Source organism: Neofelis nebulosa, chromosome 3 (assembly GCF_028018385.1).
Source record: "Neofelis nebulosa isolate mNeoNeb1 chromosome 3, mNeoNeb1.pri, whole genome shotgun sequence".
Taxonomy (NCBI): Eukaryota; Metazoa; Chordata; class Mammalia; order Carnivora; family Felidae; genus Neofelis; species Neofelis nebulosa.
The window spans coordinates 139,649,054-139,668,944 of NC_080784.1; the positions used below are offsets into that span (position 1 = coordinate 139,649,054).

The following is a 19,891-nucleotide window of genomic DNA, read 5'->3' on the forward strand; positions in this document are numbered from 1 at the left end:
TTTAAAAAGTAAGGTTTGCCTACATTGGCTAACATAAAGCTGTCTGATTTTGATTCTTTTGTTACAGTGTTAAGATGTCACTCTGGCCCTTGACCTGGCAGATTTAATTAGTAGAAAACAGATTAAAGCTGTACTCAGGTTTCATTCTTTACCCCCAGTAATTTAATAATTTTGGTGTGTGTGTGGGGGGGGGGGGGGGATGATTATTCCCACTTCTGACTTTATAAAAGTTGCACGGAGTTCAGGTTTTTATACTGTTTGTTTCCATATATTCTGAGTCCCACTGACGTGCTATTCTCTGATCCATTTCGGGCATTAAGTCTTGACCTAGAGGAGTATGTTCTTGTACCAGACACTACTTTTAGTTCCAAACTTCATAGAATTGAAAATCTCTCCCTTTATGTAAGCCAGTTTATCAGCTTTCATGTTTTTCTTATGTATTCCAATTTAAAATCCTTGCCCCTTAAAAATTGTTGAAGGACTGTTGTGTTTGGACTTTGCCATCGTTCTGGGGTTTCCCTTTGGCTGTCAAATTAAGATCCTTAAGTTCCCTTGAATTTCAGGGCTTATTTTTGTGCAGCCCATCTTTCTGCTGCTGAGACCTTCCCAAAAGTCTATTCTGCCTCTTAACTGATCACTAGTTTTGCTAGATCAAAAATTCTAGGTTTAGTGAAGAAATCAAATGGCACTTTGGTTCTTGATCATATGAAGTATTTTTATGCTAAAATTGCTCAAGGTTTTAGTTCTATTAACCAGTGTTCTCAAATTTTATGATGGGATTATTTCATCCATTCTGTTGCACACTCAATGGGGTGTTGGCATTGTGTGAACTTGCTCTTCAGTTCTGGGAAATGCTGCTGAAATGGTTCTTTGCTCATCTTCACCACCACCCCAATCTTCCTTTTCTCTGGAATTTTTATTTGAATGTGAGCCCTGGACCTCTGTTTTCCGTTGCAGTATGTTGATTTTTTACAACTTCTATGTTACAGGTTTTTTTTTTTAAGGTTTTAATTAGCTCTAATTTCTAAGACCTTCCCCCCTCACCTTCATTATAAATTAGCAACGTGTTCTTACATGGATGCATTATTTTTTGTCAATCTCTAAGGTTATTAATAACTTTAAAGGTTTGTTTCCAAGATAACTTTGCTGTTGCTTTGAGCTTCTGCCTTATATTACACATTTTCCTCAAATGTTTGGTGATCTGTGGCTCATACTTAAAAGCTAATTGGATGTTGTGGATTGGGCTAGGGTTTAACTTTTGGGATTCAAGTCAGATCCAAGTGATCTGACTATTAAGTGCTCTGTCGTTTTATTGAGGAATCCTTTGATATTCCCCCTCTCCCTCACACCCTCCCCCCTGCCCTGCAGCCTCTGGGCCTTCCCTACCTGGTCAGATTCACCAGAAGTCTTTGTCTACTCTCCTACCAGAAGGGTGGAAAAACGCAAAAAACTGGCTGCCAGTGTTTGGGATCCCAGTGAAGGAAAACGGCTGAGGGTTCTGAACAAGTAAAGTATTTTATTTTCTTCACGCTATGCCTGTTGAGTACAAAGACCACCTTTTCTTATGTACTTCAGATAAACTCCAGTTTTCTGCCAGGAATGGGTTTCTGTTCATCAATACAGAGGAACTAGGGGTTTAACTGTCAAACATTTTGAACCAATCCTCTTACTCCTTTTACCTGTTTTTAAAGGTACCTGAGCTGTCCATTGCTAAGCCTTTGCAGGGGTTCTGTGGTACAGTCTGGGAGGGATATCCTCATTGCTGACAGCCTATTTGGTTTTCTCGTTGGTCGAGTCTGTTACCACTTGTTCATAAGCTTTGCAATTTCCAAAATTTTGTTGCTGTTGTCTCCTTTCCCATTCTTTGTTCTCAAGGTTTTTAAATGTTGTCTCTCCACCTCCCACCCCCGCCCTTTAAAGTAACGGGTTTTAGTAGGATTTCAGAAGGGACTAGAAGTGATAGGGTCTTATTTTTTAGCAGCCTTTTTTATTTGCGTGGGGGTGGTTGGTGACGGAAGGTTTGGGAGAACATAAAGGGGCAGGTAAATTAAAATCCAGATAGTGTTCTAGAATAATACCTTCCAGAATTTGGCCAATAAATTTCATACATAGTTTGCTAGTTTATTACGGAACCAATCTCTATTAATGGACAGTGTTAGGTAGCTTTTATTTCAATTCTCCACCAGTTTTGTAGACTGATTAGAGCTGTCAATCTTCCTTCTTTTCAAGTAATGTGAGTTTTCTTGGTCTGCTGGCCTAGTTCAAGTTATGATACCTTTGGTTTACTAGGTGTGTGCTACCAGGTGAGTTACAATCTCTCTTCTTGGGGTTTTGGGCTTTTATTCCTTTCTTAACCTTCGATGAGCTTTATAAGGTTACAGGTTTTGTTACTACATTACTCTTTGCACATTGGGATGGCAGTTGCTTCATTGATGTGCACAAGTTAGAATACATTATGTGGAACATCTGTCCAGGTGTCCTTCATGCTGAGGTAATTTTGAACGGTGGTTTCATTAACGTTAGCATCTAAGTTACAAGGCCTGTGCATTCTATATGCATGTTTGGTTTTTTACTGCTTGGAAAAGTTCTTTGAAATTGTTATCTTGTACTTTAAAAGTACCTTATGGCGTTGAGGTATTGGGAAAATCAAAACTGAACCCAATGCCTACCACAGCAAATTTTGGTTTTCTGAAATGTATAATTTTATTTGGCTTGGGGTCACATTAACTTGAAATGTCAGAATCTAGGTGAGTAAATTTCTTTGGGAGCAGTTTACTTCTAATTTATCAGCTCTCTAACATTTAAGCACGACTCCAAATTATTCATAAGAACTGATTTTTACTATCTACTTTGGGCAAGCTGAGAGTGCATTCTTTATCTTTTCTTCACTGCTGGCCATGTTGAAGTCTAGCCTGAAAATCTCCATGGCTGAAATAATTCTGGCAAGATGAATATCCAGTTGTGCAAATTGAATCTGCCTGGCCTGCTAATTGCTGTCAGTTGCCTATAATGTGGTAAAATTAGAGAAAGGTTAGTTATAATCCTCATTTCAAAGAGGCTTGAGCCCATTTACATCGGAATCCATCAGAATTGTTTAGGTGTTGCCTGGGAACTTGGATTTCACACCCCCCTCCAAGTGATCTTCGCTACTCTAAAGTTTTAGGTATTGTTGCTTTAAGATGGTTAAATAATGCTGTTTCATAAAGATTTTTTGTTTTTACTTTTATTTCGGGTAAAGACAAAGGTGTGTGTTTCATAAAACAATGCCACTCAAGCATTTTAATCATGATCCCTTAAGTCTCGCTTGGGAAAAAAATCAGAAAGACTTGGCATTCTAATGAGTGTACAAGATGATGAGTGTATGTGCTGCCAAAGGCGAGCACCGAGATGACAAGAGTAATAGTGTACCAAGTGGGGGAAGAGATGTGGTGGAAGTAGCAGTAGGCTGGGAACGTGGGGAGTTGGTTTTATGATTTTTAAATTAACTATAGGCGATACACTTTGCTTATTGCCTGCATATTGCCCCACTTTAGTTTGTCACTGATGTCACTCATCCATTCCATTGTGAATTGGTAATTAGTAACTGAAATTGACTTGCTGTAGTTTTGGGTTGGGCTTGTTACATATTGTCCCACTATCCTTAGCATCTTTTAGATTCTCTAGTAATTTCCAGCAGCCTCTTATTTTCAATGGCTGTAGTATAGAAGTAGCCTTAGGTAACAACTGTGGTATCCAAGGGACTATGCAATTTAGGAAGACAGCAATGGGTGACTGCTAAGTGTTAATTTACCCCAGTAAGCCCTGTACATTTGGGACAGAAGGGGGGCTCTGAGGGCATGAAAAAAGGACCTTGCAAAATTACTGTACTGCTTTTAAAAGGTGATGCTTCATAAGAATTAGATCTTAAGTAAGAGCAAGGTGTTCTTTGTTGTTAACAGTCCAAATCAGTTACTTGTCAGGAGAGGAATTCTTTAAAGTTTTCCGAGAAAGTACAGAATAGGCATTAGAATAGGCATTAGGGGAGGTGCTAATTCATTTAACAATGATAGAAGTTACTGAATTCTATTTTGGGAAACTTAAGTCACTTGATAGGAAGATCATTTAAACTTCAAGGTTAATTGGTATACAATTTATTTTGTAATTGGATAGGCTACATTGTTTGCACTTCAGGATTTAAATGCGAGGTTATTTTTCCTGCCTCTCTCATTTCTCTGAAAAATAAAATATTTGAAGAAACTTAAGAGGTCTGTTAATGTTACTAACCTAAAAGCGACATTTAACATGTCATGGAAGCGATGCTTTGAATAAATACTTAAGGAATTCTATAATTCCCCTTTGTTGTTGTATGGATGGCCTTGGATTACACAAGGCTTAATCACACTTTTAGAAGACACTTGCCAATCTCACTAAGTAGAACCCGTTTAAAATAAAAATTGGAAGATGGCTCTGGCTATTACAAGTGTAGTTAAATTAGCTAAGGCAATAAAGAAAACTTCAAAATGCTCAGAAATTTGTTGTACATTGCTTCTACAATCATTGATATATAATAAAGCATGCTACTACTAGTCAATTAGTTTTATGTATTAAGACCTATCAGCATGTCTTTTTTTTTTTTTTTTTTTTTTTAGTACCTGGTTGACTTGATTTCACACTAACGTGATGTTCTCTGTACCATTTAACATTTTCAAAACCTATTCTCCTCCAGCAAATTCTGTTAGAACCAAGTGTTTCCATTTCCGGAAGCCTACTTTTAGAGTTCATACTAAGTTTATAGTGGGCTTTAGTGGGGTTTTAATTTGCACTAAATTATCTTTTCTGGAAGATTACTTATGTTCAAATTTATAATGTAGTGCTTTTGTCTTACAATTAAACTCTTACAGCACTCATGCATTTTTTGCACTGTCTTTTTGTTTTTCTTTTTTTTTTCAATTTAAGCTTTCCCTTCTTGGATGAATACTTTGAAATAACAGGTCTTATTTTCTTAGTTGAAAAGGTAAGAACTATCATATTTAAAATGTAACAGTTTTAAATGATGGGATTCTTTTGAAAGATTATGCAAAATGGTCAAATAGTTTTTTAATTTGAAGAGTCACTGAATTCAATGGAAGAAAGAAGGGTCATTTTCAGTTTTCTCCAGGATGTTCAGGAGGAAGGATAGTGAGAGAAGGAAGATTCTGTATGGGGATATTCAGTCTCTGGCCTCTACTGGGTTTGCTGTCAAATGTGGTGAGACTGCTGAAAGTGCTGGTAGGCATCTGCTATTTATGCAGACTTGTATATATTTCTCAGAGGATGGCAAATTGAATTAGATGTGTAAAGTTGCACTAATGTTCGCCAAGGTATTCCTACTCTGAATACAGAGGAAACCTAACATAACATTGTTCCACTATTCCATTTCCTATGTTTGTGTTCCTCAAGAATTCGGAGGCATTTGGGTCGTTCCTAGTGCTGGCCTGCCAAGAGAGAGGCTGACATTATGGCAGGTCATGGTATGATGCTTAGAAGGTCTTCACTCCCTCACAAATGATCTCTGTGACCAGTTTGTGATTTGCCTTTTTGTTCTATAAAATCAGGCCAAGTTAAATAATGGGTTCTGTTATTTTAGGTTCTGCCATGATTCTATAATGAGAATATTAACTTTATTTTTTTAGAAGTCTCCTAAATATTTGGGAGGGGGGAGGGGCAGAGGGAGAAAGAAAGAATCCCAAGTAGGCTTCATGTTGCCAGTGCAGAGCCTGACCTGGGGCTCCATCTCACAGCTGTGACATCAGGACCTGATTCTATATCAAGAGTCAGACCACTGAGCCACTCAGGTGCCCCAAGAATATGTACTTATTTAAAATAAGTTAAAATCATCTTTTCAGATTTATTAAAATGTATAGGATATTGTCTAGCAGACTTAAAGCAATTTCTAGTTTAATACATAATTCAATGGAATAGACTTTAAAAAAAGAATGTTTCTGAGGTCCAGCTCTGTCATTTGCCCTATGATGTTGGACAAATAAAATTTAACTTGTCTAAGCATCAGTTTTCCAACTGAAAATTATTTCTCAGATACGGATGTTTGATGATAGGCATGTGAATGTGCTTTGGAGTTAGTAGTTCTCAACTTTATCGTAAGGTTAAACACACTTTGAGGCCCTATCCCAGCCTTAAGTAGAATCTTCAGGGGGGAGAGCCCAGGCATCTATATTAAGATCCCGGAGTCTGAGAGTTGAAAACCAAAGCTTCATATTTATTGCTATGACCATGTTTAAGAGCTATGGAGATCACACGTAGGAAAAGGTATCAAATGTTAATACCTATATGTGCTGGGCAGTCTGAATATGAAGAGTATAATGTGGCCAGGCTTGTGGGGACTAGGATACTCCTAGCTGTCTACCAGGATGGGATGAGTGCCCTTTGCAGTTTGCCTGGGCATCTGCTAGGACTTCCCACTTGTGCTTCTGTAACTCTTCTGGGCTTTGCCTGGCTATGAACCTTCAGATTTAGTGTAGAAGTCCCTTGAGTTTGGGGAGTAATTTGAGATAAGCAGAAAGGCTAAAAGGTTCTGGATTACAGAATAGTGTAAAGCACTTTATAAAAAATAAGGTCAAGGAAGCATTTTTGTGGGGAATGGAGGAAGAATATATCCGAGTTTTGGGGATTTAAAATTTAAGGTGTTTGCATGATATCTAAGTGGGTGTATCTAGTAGAGAGTTGGAAAAAGATTTGGAATTCGGAAGAGTGGTTACTTGCTGGAGAAGGCAATATCATGGGAGTAAATAAAAGCACCCTTGAGAGTGTGGGAAAATGAAGAGAACCAAAGCCTGAGTTCTGTTGCAGGCCATTTGATGAATGAGTGCATGATTAGACTCCCAAAGGCCTACTCTGCTTTCTGCACCCCCCCCCCCCCCCACACACACACAAACAGCAAGCAGTGCCTTAATTTGCTAATCCTCTCTCTTACTAGCCCAGTGGAGTCAGGCAAGTGACATAGCCTATCCAGTTTTCTTATCTGTAAAATGGAAATAAGAGTCCCTACCTCAGGGTTGTGAGGATTAAAAAAGAATCTGTAATATAGTTAAGTGTTTTAACTGTTACTGTTGACTGCCTTGACCTATTGAGATAAATTCTTTTTTTTTTTCTTCTTCCTTTTTAAGTAGGCTTCATGCCCAGCATGGAATCCAAACTTGAACTCACAACCCAGAGATTAAGGCCTGAGCTGAGATCAAGAGTTAGATATGGTTTAACCGACGGAGCCACCCAGGCACCCCAAGATAAATTCAATTTCTAATAAGATCCAATTACCAGCCCCACTTACAACCCACAAAATCTCCATCAGTGACTGGAGCTGGTGTTGATCATTATCTTTCTTGAATTTATTCTCTGCTGCACAATGTGCCACTTAAATAGGCGTTTTAAATGTGCTTATGATTTTTTTCAGTCTTGCTGCCTCAACTGGAATGTTAGCTTCCATTGGGATTAGGTCCATTTCTTACACTAACGTGTATAGCCACTAATTTCTCAAACATCAGTTATCTCTATTGATGTGGTAACTTACAATAAAATTGTAATGTTTTAGAACTATTTTGGTGCAGAGTGGGAGCTCAACAATGTTTGGATGCATAAATCAATGAAAAGTCTAAGATTGCCTTAATATTTGTTTCTATCTACTCAGGTATTTTCTGACAGATGTAGCATAAATAGCAGATTAAACACTCCTTACTAAACGAGTGCTTTTCTTCCTAACTCTTAAGCTCTAAGACAGTTCTAAGACTGGGAAAACCAGCATTATGTGGGACTTAATAGCCTGGAACCAGAGTGATAGCTTGTGTCTTATTTGTGCTGCAAGTGGAGAGGAGCTTGTCACAAACATGCTCTTCATTTTTAGGCTCCTGGGTCTTGGCATCCTAATATGTAAAATTGGGGAGGGGGTAGATTAAGTGATCTTTAGGTTCATGTCTTCTAGCAATACATATGCTAGTATTCACTGGCAATCAGGAAACAAATACATTGTTTTATAAATATATTACAGAAATGTAAGGGAGACACATTATATATGGACTTTTAAAATAATAGCAAAATACATGGCAATTCTCACAACGCTTCTCTTTAAATTTCTGTCTCCTCCCCCCCCCCCCCCCCCCCAACAACCTACCAACCTACAAAAAGCAAAAATATTCCATGTGTCTTATCTGGACCACAATTGAGGGGTCAGATAAGATACTCTGAGTTAAAGATACAGATTTCATATATACAATAGCCAGGACTTGAATTCATAAAATCTCAGCTTTCTAGGTGTGTGACCTTGAACATGTCATTGAACTTGGCTATTTTCTGATCTGCAAAATAAAGATAATATAAGCAAATATTTACACAGCACTTTTCTATGTGCCTTACATTATACTTAATAGTTTTTACTTCTTTATGTCATTGTAAAATCAATGAGACATTCCTCCTCCAAAGCACTTAGTGCATTATATCAGAGTACATATTCAATATAACACCTATTTTTTCCTGACATAAATTACAGAAAGTCTAAAGTTTCTAACATTTAAAATCCTTTAAAAAATACTTTGTGCATGGAAAGGTGATACTGTGCTGGAGGAATAACAAGCTTGGTGTCTATTTAAAGTGCTGATACTTGATCATTAGAATTAAAATGAGCTATCTACCAGATAGGAACCCATGTTTTTACTCTTCCCCATGGATCACTGATTTTTAAAACTGACTTTAGACCTCAAGTTCCCATTTAAGAAACAACTCATGATACCTTGTTACCAACTGCAAAGTGAAGCTGGATGTTTTGGTTATTAGATATCTTAGTGATTTGAGGTTATTGAGTGAAATGTAGGGGGAAAGCTATTAGGGTGGTAAAATGGGACAGGAAATCTCCAGGTTTATTGGAGATACAATACAGCTTCCTAATTTTAAAATCTTTACCCAAGGAAATGTCTAGTATAAAACAATGGTGTGAGTAGTCATTTCAAATGAAAGAATCTGTGGAAGAGGTGATTGTTTATTTCTGGACTGTGTACTCATGTGAAGTTATTAATTTTTATTTGTATTTAATTTTAGAGCAAGGGAGGGGCAAAGAGAGAGGGAGAGACAGAATCTTAAGCAGGTTCCATGCTCAGTACAGAGTCCAATGTCGGGCTCGATCCCATGACCCTGGGATTATGACCTGAGCCAAAATCAAGAGTTGGACACTTAACCAATTGAGCCACCCAGGCACCACAAGACTTCTATTTCTAAGGGAATTAATGAGATCACAGTCATTTTTATTCTGAGTAAGAAGGAAGATATTAGGGATTTAATGCCAAAAATGCAATCATTTTTTTCCTGTTAAGTAATAGTTAACACTTAAATAGCATTTACTATGTGGTAGACATAATTCTATGTGGTATTATTACTAGCTCCCTTTTACAGATGAGGAAACAGACACAGGTTAAACAACTTGTCCAAAGTCACCTGATGGTATCTTGCAGGGTGGAGAGTTAAACTTCAGTGGTCTGATTCCAGGGTTTGTGCTTTAACAAAGGGCAGAGAGGCTGGGGAAGTAGCTGGAGCAGTGGGGAAAAAACTGTGGCAGCATTACAGAAATGGAAGAGGTACGAAAATTAATAAAGCACACTACAAGGACAAGGAAAAACTTGCAAAACCCTCTTCCTTCAGTCTTCCTACCACTGGAGAATGCTATTTCATAATTGTTGATTGTAGAACTCTCTATTTACACACAACAATTTATTGGTAACTGCTGGGGATGGGAAGAAAAAGGGTCAGGGTCAGGTTGGTATTACATTTGTACTTAAAAGAATGATGATGATTGAGAGGAGAATTACCACAGTGATGATTATAATCTTTCTGAAGTGTTTCCACCATATCCTCCTGAGAATCTTTCTTGTTTTTTGGGACTCTTTGGCCTGAAATAAAAATAAACACAAATTTAATGTTTTCTTTCTGTATCTGGATTAATGGACACACTTCAATACCTAATAAAGCTATGTAAAAGAACAGATTTAGCTTGGTTTTGAGCAATCCCAGAGAGTCTCACAAAGTCTGCACAGCTTTTATAAAATGATGCACCAAGATTCCAGGTGCCTTACTCATTGAGTTCAGCTGTAATTTTATTAATATTAATAAATTAATATTTAATAAATATATTTAATATTTAATAAATATTTAATAAATTAATAGAATTTATTAATAAATAAATTTATTAACTCTGTGACTGTGACCAAGTTAATAACTCTTTGAGCCCCAGTTTCCTCATCTTCACTTTATGATTTTACTTAAATGCCACTATCCCTTACAACCCTATTTAAAATCGCTACCCCCATCTCCATCCCAGAAACCCTATTTCCCTTCGATACATTATTTTTCTCTAAAGTATTTGTCTCTTGGGGTGCCTAGGTGGCTCAGCCAGTTAAGCGTCTTGACTGGCTCAGGTCATGATCTCATGGTTTGTGAGTTTGAGCCTCTGGCTCTGTGCTGACAGTTCAGAGCCTGGAGCCTGCTTTGGATTCTGTGTCTCCCTCTCTGCCCCTAACCCATTTGCACTCTGTCTCTGTCTCTCTCAAAAATAATCATAAAAAATTAACATGTTCAAGGTATTTATCTCTTATCTAACATTATGTAAATCTTATTTATTGTGTGTTGAGAATGTAACCTCTGCGAAGGCAGGGATTTTGGTCTGTTTCATTGACTGCTGTATTCCCAACAGTGCTTAACGTAGAATACTCCTCTATTTTTCTTTAGCACCCGTATATTGCTATTGAGAAATGTGATGCTATTCTAATTGCCAAGTCTTTGTATTTTCTCTCTGAAAACATTTAAAATCTCTCTTCCTTTTTTAATGTTCTACAATTTCAATATTACATACATGCCCTGCTATGGTCCTTGTTTTGTTCATTCAATCTGGAAACTCGTGTTATTTAGTTCTAGGAATTTTTCTTGTATGCCTCTAATTTTCTCTCCTTTGATTTCTTCATTGTCTGAAACTCCTGTTGTTCATATGTTGGATCTCAGACTGATTCGCTGTCTTATCTTTCCTCTTTCTCTTTTTGCTCTCCTTTCTGAGAGAATATCTCAACTTTATATTATAATAATTCTACTGAATTTAAAATTTTTACTATTGTTTTAATTTCCAAAAGATCTCTTTTGTTCTTTGAATAAGCTTTTACATAGCTTTTCATTCTTGTTTCAGGGATGCATTACTTTCTATTATTTCTTTGAAGACAGAGAAAGGTTGGGGAATGGTCACCATATTCAAAGATACAGATACTCAGGATAAAACTTTTCACTTGATCCATCGGATTTTAATATGCTGGTCACTCTGGCCTCAACTGCATATGGTTTCTGAATTTAGACCCTCTCTGGTCTGTTGTCTTTAGGTAATAACACTTATTATCCTTTTGTCAGGGGTAAGGAGGGGAAGTGATGTGGCTCTAAAATGTAGGGAGGAGGCTCTGCAGGTAACATGTTCCTTTTAAAGACTTTACACCCAGTCTCCTCTTGAGACTTCTATTGCATGTCTACTTTTACAAGTACCATGTATCTTCAATTTCTGATTCTTTCCAAAGTTCTATGGCCTGGATCAGTTTGCATCTTAATGTCTTCTGGTACAAACTTAGGTTTTGAGGTTTTTGCTACTAAAAAGGTTAAAAAGTACTCATAATTGGTTTTCTAGCTTCCAAAATTGTTGCCATCTCTTACCTGTTGTCTTTTCCTTTGTTTTTTGTCCTAGTAATTTATACATTAAAATTCCTAATTATTGCTTTACCTATAATTTTATTGGAATTTTGAGTGTATGCCAAGATAAATGTATCTGTTTAATCTGTCAAATTAAAATCCATGACCCATATTTATCTGTAGGCAGACTGAGAGAAAGCATACTGGCCTTTTTGTTAAAAAGCCAAATGGGCTTTTTTTTTTTTTCCCCCCTTTAAAAAAGCTTATTTATTTTGAGAGAGAGAGCACTTGTGCACAGGTGTGAGCACAAGCAGAGCAGGGGTGGAGAAGGAGAGAGGGCTCGATGTCAAGAACCATGAGGTCATGACCTGAGTTGACAGAAGTTGGAAGCTTAACTGACTGAGGCACCCAGGTGCCCCCAAATCAGCTTCTTAAGGACATTCAGTAGTCTTTTATATAAAGATCAAGGGGAAAAGAGAGGTAACTAATTTTGCAAGTCAAAAAATAGAGGTTTTTGTGAGAATGATTATGTGGTATCTGTGTGAAAAATATTCTGAGAGAAACTGTAAAATACTTCAAATATGTTTTATTGAGCTGCTTCTACTCAACTGTCCTCAAAGAGGAAGTCATTTTTTTCTTCATATAATCATGTATGCATAAAAGTGGGATTTGTTTGGAAGGTAAGGCAGTAAAGTGAAATAAAATCTCTTACGTTTTTTTGCCATATTTTTTGTGGGATTTAGATGTTGCCACTTACCCCATAAAAAAGACAAAATCTAATAAAAAAATTAATAGATCTGGCAGTATGGTAGACTAAGTAATCCCATAACCCTCCTGCCACTATTACTACTCAGAAATGCTAGATAAAATATAATAAGCAAACTTAAATTCATAGCAGAATTGGGAAGAAAGTCAGAGTACAGCCTGGTGCCGAAACTTAGGCAAACAGTGAGAAATTGCACTTCTGGTGCAGCTTGTCTGGATTTGAGAGGGTGAGGACATTGGCTTCTGTCATCCAGGGCTTGGGATTTCACTGCCCACAGGCACAGCAGGCTAATCTCTGGGCTCCATGAGGAGAACATGGAACTATATTGAATTTTCATCTTTCCTGCTAACTAGGCTCAAAACTTTGGAGTCTTCCTTAACTCCCTCTCACCACACATGCAATCTGTCAGCGACTCCAATTTGTTCCACCTTCAAAATGTATACAGAATCCAACCACCTCTCACCACTTGTACTGAACTAAATATTCATTTTATGTTACCTACACTTTTACCACTTTCTTTGCTCTTTAATTTTTTGCTGAAAGTCAGATTTCTCCTCAGAATTTTCCAACTACCTAAAATACCTCCTTTAGAATTTCCTTAGTGCAGATGTGATAAACACAGCCAGCTATCCACTGCAGACTTTAGTTCCCCTCTCATAATGTAGAATTATTGCTGGCAAGAGACTCTCCAATCACAGACCACATTTATCAGGCTCTTCACCCCACTCTGTGCTGTTTCCCTCTCTGCCTCTTGTACGTATGCAAAGCTGTAAGACTAATTCTTACCAATAGGTCGTGAGTAGAAATGATGGTGTCACTTTTGGGCTGAAGTGGCTATAAGCAAATATGCTTCTTCCACTCCATGTTTAACCAACTGCCACCTGAAATGGAAAGACTCTAAGGCCCCAGGCAATGGCAGAGTCACAAAATGGAAAAAGCTTGGGTTCCTGGATTGCCATGTGAAATTATGCCCACAGAAAACCTGTTTTAAATTGTTATGCAACCAAGAAATAAACCTTTATTTAGTTCAACAGTTAGTGTTTCTCTAATACTGCAGTTGGTAGTAGGATGAGATGTTATTAAAAGAGTTTAAAACATGTGGCATTGGCTTAACCATCAGGTGGTAGGCAGTGAAGAAACTGGTACTAGAGGCTGGAAAGATGAAGACCTATATTCTTCAGAATAAAACACTGGATAGTTTTACCAGTGCCTGTGACAACTTGGAAGGCAAATTGCCTATTGAGTCTTTCACTTTGGAAGAAAATGTTGGAAAACAGAACGGTGATGGTGTGAGTTCTTGTTACTGGCTGCATTTATCAAGGTACCAACTGGCTGGTTTGCAAGAAGAAATGAAAAAGGAATAGGGTGAAGAAATGTGGAACACTGAAACATTAGATAAGCTTATGTTTTTTTGGTCCAGAAATAGAAATATTGAAAAGGTCTTTAATGACAAATGCCCATTAAGAAGGTTCTGTCCTCCCTCAATAACAGAAAAACTCCAAACCTATTTAAAAAAAAAATGGGAAAAGGACTTGAACAGACTTTCATCAAAGATCTATAAATGGCCAATAAGCATGCGAAAAGATGCTCAACATCATTAGTCATTGAGGGAATGCAAATCAAAAGGAGATGCTAGTTAAAAAAGTGAGATGCTAGTTCATACCCAGTAGGATGTCTATAATTAAAAAAATGGAAAATAACAAGTGTTGGAGAGGATATGGAGAAATCTGAACCCTCTTACATTACTGGTGGGTACTTGTGGCTACCCTCTTACATTACTGGGTTCAACCACTGTGGAAAATAGTTTGGAAGTTCCTCAAAAAGTTAAACACAGAATTACCATATGATATAGCAATTCCATTCCTATGTATACACACAAAGGAATTGAAATCAAGTATTCAAACAAAAATTTGTACATGGATGTTAATAGCATTATTCACAATAGCCAAGGCAGAAACAACCCAAATGTCCACCAAATGATGACTAATAGATAAGCAAATAGGGGTGTATCCATAAAATGGAATATTAGCCACAAAAAGGAATGAATTACTGACATATGCTACAACATGGATGAACTAGGAAAACATGCTAAGTGAAAGAACCAGCCACAAAAGACCGGATTGTATGATTCTATTTATATGAGAGCCAGAATAGGTAAATCCATAGAGACAGAAAGTAGATTAGTGGTTGCCAGGGCCTGGGGAATAATTGTTTAATGGATATGAGGTTTCTTTTTGGGGTGACAAAAATGTTTTGAAACTAGTAAGGTGTTGGATATACAATATTGTGAATGTATTCAATGCCACTGAATTGTATACTTTAAAAATGTTAATTATACCTTATATGAGTTTTACCTCAATTAAAAAAAAAAAAGATTCTGCCCGGTGGTGGAGACGAGGTTAAGGGTGCAATATGCTTCCTATCCAAGCCTAATGGCCTCAAAGTAGTTGTCTTTAAATTGAGAGGGAGGCATGAGGGCAAGGAGCAGGAGCAAAGAAATAACCGGGTTTCAGAATATTGTCCAGAAAAGAACTTTACATGTGGATGCAGGCACTTGGAAACGACTAGAAGCAAAAAGATTCAAAATCAACCAAGTTTTGAAATGGAAAATAAAGCAGAACCTGGTCCTTTGAAAAGACCAAAACAAAACAAAACAAAAAACAACTTGATTAAAATAATCGAAAGGCTAAGAATGAGGAAATTAAACCAACCACAGGCACAAGACAAAAGTTAAGAATACAACCGCATATAGCATATAGTATAAGTTTTTATACACGGCTAGAGTCAGTCTTTTGAGGCAACAAAGGTAAAACTATAGCAGTGAATCCTACAACACATACAAACATTTAATGTGAAATTTATCATATTAACAGGTTTAAGAAGAAAAATCATTATCTCAATTAATGTAAAGATAGCATTTGATACAATTCAACCCCCTTTCATGATAAAATTTCTTAGCAAATAAAGAATAGAAAGGAAGATTTATAAGTTGTTAAAAAGTATATCAAAATCTGAATGTAAATTTAATACTTAATTGGGAAGCATTAGAAATACTCATTTTAGGGGCGCCTGGGTGGCTTGGTCGGTTAAGCGTCCGATTTCGGCTCAGGTCATGATCTCACGGTCCGTGAGTTCAAGCCCCGCGTCGGGCTCTGTGCTGATAGCTCAGAGCCTGGAGCCTGTTTCGGATTCTGTGTCTCCCTCTCTCTCTGCCCCTCCCCTGTTCATGTTCTGTCTCTGTCTCAAAAATAAATAAACATTAAAAAAAAATTCTAAAAAAAAAAAAGAAATATTCATCTTAAATTGGGAACAAGTATTTCAGATATCACCATTTCTAGTCAATATTTTACTGGCATTCCTAGATAACATAGTAAGACAAGCAAAAATAAATAAAGAGGGGTGCCTGGCTCTAGGTGGAACACGTAACTCTTGATGTTGGGGTTTTAAATTGCGTACAAGTATTTCAGATATCACCATTTCTAGTCAATATTTTACTGGCATTCCTAGATAACATAGTAAGACAAGCAAAAATAAAGAGGGGTGCCTGGCTCTTGGTGGAACATGTAACTCTTGATGTTGGGGTTGTGAGTTTGAGCCCCATGTTGGGTGTAGAGGTTACTTAAACAAAAAAAAATTAAAAAATGAATATATATGGGAAAGGATGAAAAAAATATAGTCATTATTTAGTATATGATAAAATTTTTATGTAAAAATGCAAAGAAATCCATAGATAATATTACCATGAAAGTTCAGTAAGATTTAGGATACAACATTAGTATGCAAAAATTGACTGTGTTCCTATTAATCAAAAAACAGAGTCAGAAAGAGACCTAGAAAAATGGAGACCTAGCACATTCAGAGATGTGAAAACAATATTTTAAAGATGTCAATCCTCCCCACATTAATGTAATTCCAACTAACATCCTAAAATTGTGTGTGTGTGTGTGTGTGTATGTGTGTGTGTAACTCAAGATGTAGATTCTAAAATTCACTGAAAGAGAAAGCAAGACTTGCTAACACAATTTTCAAAAAGTAGAATACCATTCACTATAAGATATTAAGACTTCTTATAAAACCACAGTAATTAAAACAGTATAGTACTGGTCCAAGGATAAAGAAATGGATTAGTAGATATTAAATATGTATAGGGAGGGGCACCTGGCTGGCCTACTCGTAAGTGCATGTGGCTCTTGATCTTGTGGTCATGAGTTCAAGCCCCACGTTGGATATGGAGATTACTTAGATAAATTAAAAAGAAAAAAGAATAGAGTATATATATATTTACATATACATATATGTACATACATATACATATATACATATATGTAAATATATATATAATTGGCATTACAAACCAAACTTGGAAAGGCTGAGTGCTATTCAATAAATGGTGTTTGGGCAACTGATTTTTTGTACAGAAAATTATAAAATTTTGATTCCTACATCATACTCTATGCAAAAAACAAAATTCCAGATGTTTTAAAGATCCATGTTTAAGAAGCAGAATTTAAAACTTTTAGGAAACAATGTAAGAATATCTTTATAACTTTGGGAAAGGAAGGAGTTCTTTTTTTTTTTGAGAGAGGGAGGGAGAGAGCGCTAGCAGGGGAGAGGGGCAGAGGGAGAGAGAGAATCTCAAGCAGGCTCCACACTCCGTGTAAAGCCCAATGCAGGCCTTGATCCCAGGACCCTGGGATCATGACCTGAGCCCAAACCAGGAGTTGCATACTCACTGAGCCACCCAGGTGCCTCAAAGGAGTTCTTAAACAAGACCCAGAAAAGCATAAACCATGAAGGACAAGACTGATAGATATATTTGCCTAGATGAAAGTTAAAGACTTCTTTCCTAAAAAAGGTATTTTACATAAAGCTGAAAGCCAAGCCACATACTGGGAGAACATATTTACACTTTATACAACTAAGTATCAACAACTAAGAATTGTAGACCATTTTTTATCCTTTATTATACATTAGTATTTTATGTATTTCCTATAAATTATTTTAAAAGATAAAGATTCACATTAGCAAAATGGGCAAAGGATATCAACAGGCAGTTAGTTCACGGAACAAATTCTAATAGTTAATAAACATAAAAATTGTTCAATGTCACTCAAAATTAGGAAAACACAAATTAAGACAATAGTTATCTTCTTTCCCTTACAGATTGTTAAAAATCATAATCTCATAATCCCAAGTATTAGAAAGAATGTGGGGCAACAGAACTCTCAGATACTACTGATGGAAGTATAAATGGCACAACACTTCTTAAGGAATTTTGAAGTATTTAGTTAATGTAAAGATGCACATATTTTAAGATCCAGCAATTTCATTTCTCTTTCTACATATAGCAGAGTGAGGGTTCTACAATGAGATCAAGCATCCCAGGGAGTTGCATGAGATGCTCCACTGGAAAGCAGGAAATTAATTTTAGAACTTCTCTTTGTTTATTTTAATCAAAAAAATAGGAAGGGAATGAACATGTATTAATGTACAACACATGGATAGGTGCTGACACCTTCCCTAAGTGTGTACGTAAAATGATACATGAGGACGCTTAAGGTTTTTTAGGGGTAAAGTGTAAATTCCCTAGTGACAAAGAGTTGACCCCTGCCTACCCCTTTATCCATTTACCTGTAGTGTATTGCAATTCCTATAATTTACATGCATCTGGGGAAGAGAATTTATGGGCAATATTATTTAGTTTTAACTAAACTAAAAAGTACACATGTGGCTTAAAAATTCTACCAATAAAGGGGTGCTGGTTGGTTCAGTAGGAAGAGTGTGCAACTCTTGATCTTGGGGTTGTGAGTTCATTACTTAAATAAATAAATAAACTTAAAAAAAATTATACCAATAAGGCAAACATAAACAACAAAAACATGGCAAAGAGGATATATCTCTTCTAGTTTGAGTATTTCATCTGCCATATTTAGAAATAAAAATATAATGATTATAATCAGATCTGACTTTTAATCACAATTACTATTATTAAAAACATTCTTATTAATATTTTTCTTAATCGGAGAGAAACAGTTTTAATCTTCTTAAAAAACCAAATTATTTAATATTTTATTTCATCTTCATCCCATTCTTTTAATTACTACTTTCCTATATGCTTTATATTATATAGTGTTATTATAGAAGAATATATAATTTAGCTATATATCTAAATGCATTCTCAAGAATGCACTTGTAAATTTGTAAAATTACAAATAAGTATGCATGACCAAAAAACTCTAGAGATCACTGTCTTAGAAACAGTTTTGCAGGGGAACCTGATTGAGGTGACTCAATCAGTTGAGTGACTGACACTTGGTTTTGGCTCAGGTCACGACTCATAGCTTGTGAGCTGGAGCCCCACATCAGGCTCCACACTATGGCCCTCCCATGTGCACTCTCTCTCTCAAAATAAATAAACAAAAAGAACAGTTTTGCAAAAGTGTACCAAGAGATATGAATAAGTTGTTCAAAGCAGTATTGTTCATAATAAAGTTAGAATCTACATTAATGTTTATTAAAAGGAGAAAAAATAAGTATACTGTGTTTATGTATTTTTAAGTTTTTTACATTTTATTTAGAGAGAGAGAGAGAGAGAATGGGGGATGGGCAGAGAGAGAATCCCAAGCAGGCTCTCCACTGTCAGCGCAGAGCTGGATGTGGGGCTTGAACACACGAATTTGAAATTATGAACCTGAGCTGAAATCAAGAGTCAGTGCTCACTTGACTGAGCCACCCACACGCCCCCGACTACGTTTACTTAAATAGTAATGATATGCTGTCAGAAGTTAAACTGATAAATTAAAGCTAAGTGTGTCCAAATAAATACAGTTCATAAACATAATGTTGAACTAAAATCTTATGTTTTAGTTCATTATATGTACATTATAATGTCACAAACATAAAGTTAAAAATGCAAACTAAGAATGTAGATACATATATACCTACAGATACAAATCAGGACTCAAGCATACAAATGATTCATATCAAATTCATGACTCTGTGTCAGCACAGAGCCCGACGCGGGGCTCAAACTCACAAACCATGAGATCATGACCTGAGCTGAAGTCGGACACTTAACCAACTGAACCACCCAGGAGCCCCTATAATTTTTTGATAAAGCCATAGTTTGGTGACATAGGATTATCTCACAGTATTCCTGATATTCCTCACAGTATTTCCTTTTGGCCATTTGTCTCAAGTCGTAAGACACTGTTTGGATATCAAGACAGGTGAACATCACTTACAGTTGTTTGGAGATCATCGGTTTTATCAGTGAAGATATTCAATCTTTCTTCATTTTCCAAAATTTCATCAATATTTTTGGACATAATATTTTTTACTTCAGTTACTTGGCTCCTCAGTGTAGATATTGAGCTATCACCTTGATTTTTATTGTATTGCATCTATATAGAAATGAAATATAATACAAATATTATTTTCTATAAATAAAAT

General features: G+C 36.4%; 1 protein-coding gene across 4 annotated transcripts in view; it reads right to left on the minus strand.

Annotated features, from left to right (window-relative positions):
* Window positions 1-8,130: 8,130 nt before the first annotated feature.
* Window positions 8,131-19,891, minus strand: part of LOC131507391 (vesicle-associated membrane protein 8-like) — a 33,406-nt gene continuing 21,645 nt past the window's right edge. For 2 of the 4 annotated variants that reach the window (XM_058722115.1, XM_058722112.1), the window contains 2 exons: window positions 19,684-19,842; window positions 9,697-9,905 (listed from right to left, as the gene is read on the minus strand). In XM_058722115.1, the coding sequence (XP_058578098.1) occupies window positions 9,768-9,905; window positions 19,684-19,842 (297 nt within the window). In that variant the 3' untranslated portion in view covers window positions 9,697-9,767. Of the gene's footprint in view, window positions 8,325-9,696; window positions 9,906-19,683; window positions 19,843-19,891 lie in introns of those variants that run through there. The other 2 variants (XM_058722114.1, XM_058722113.1) reach the window with 2 other exon arrangements.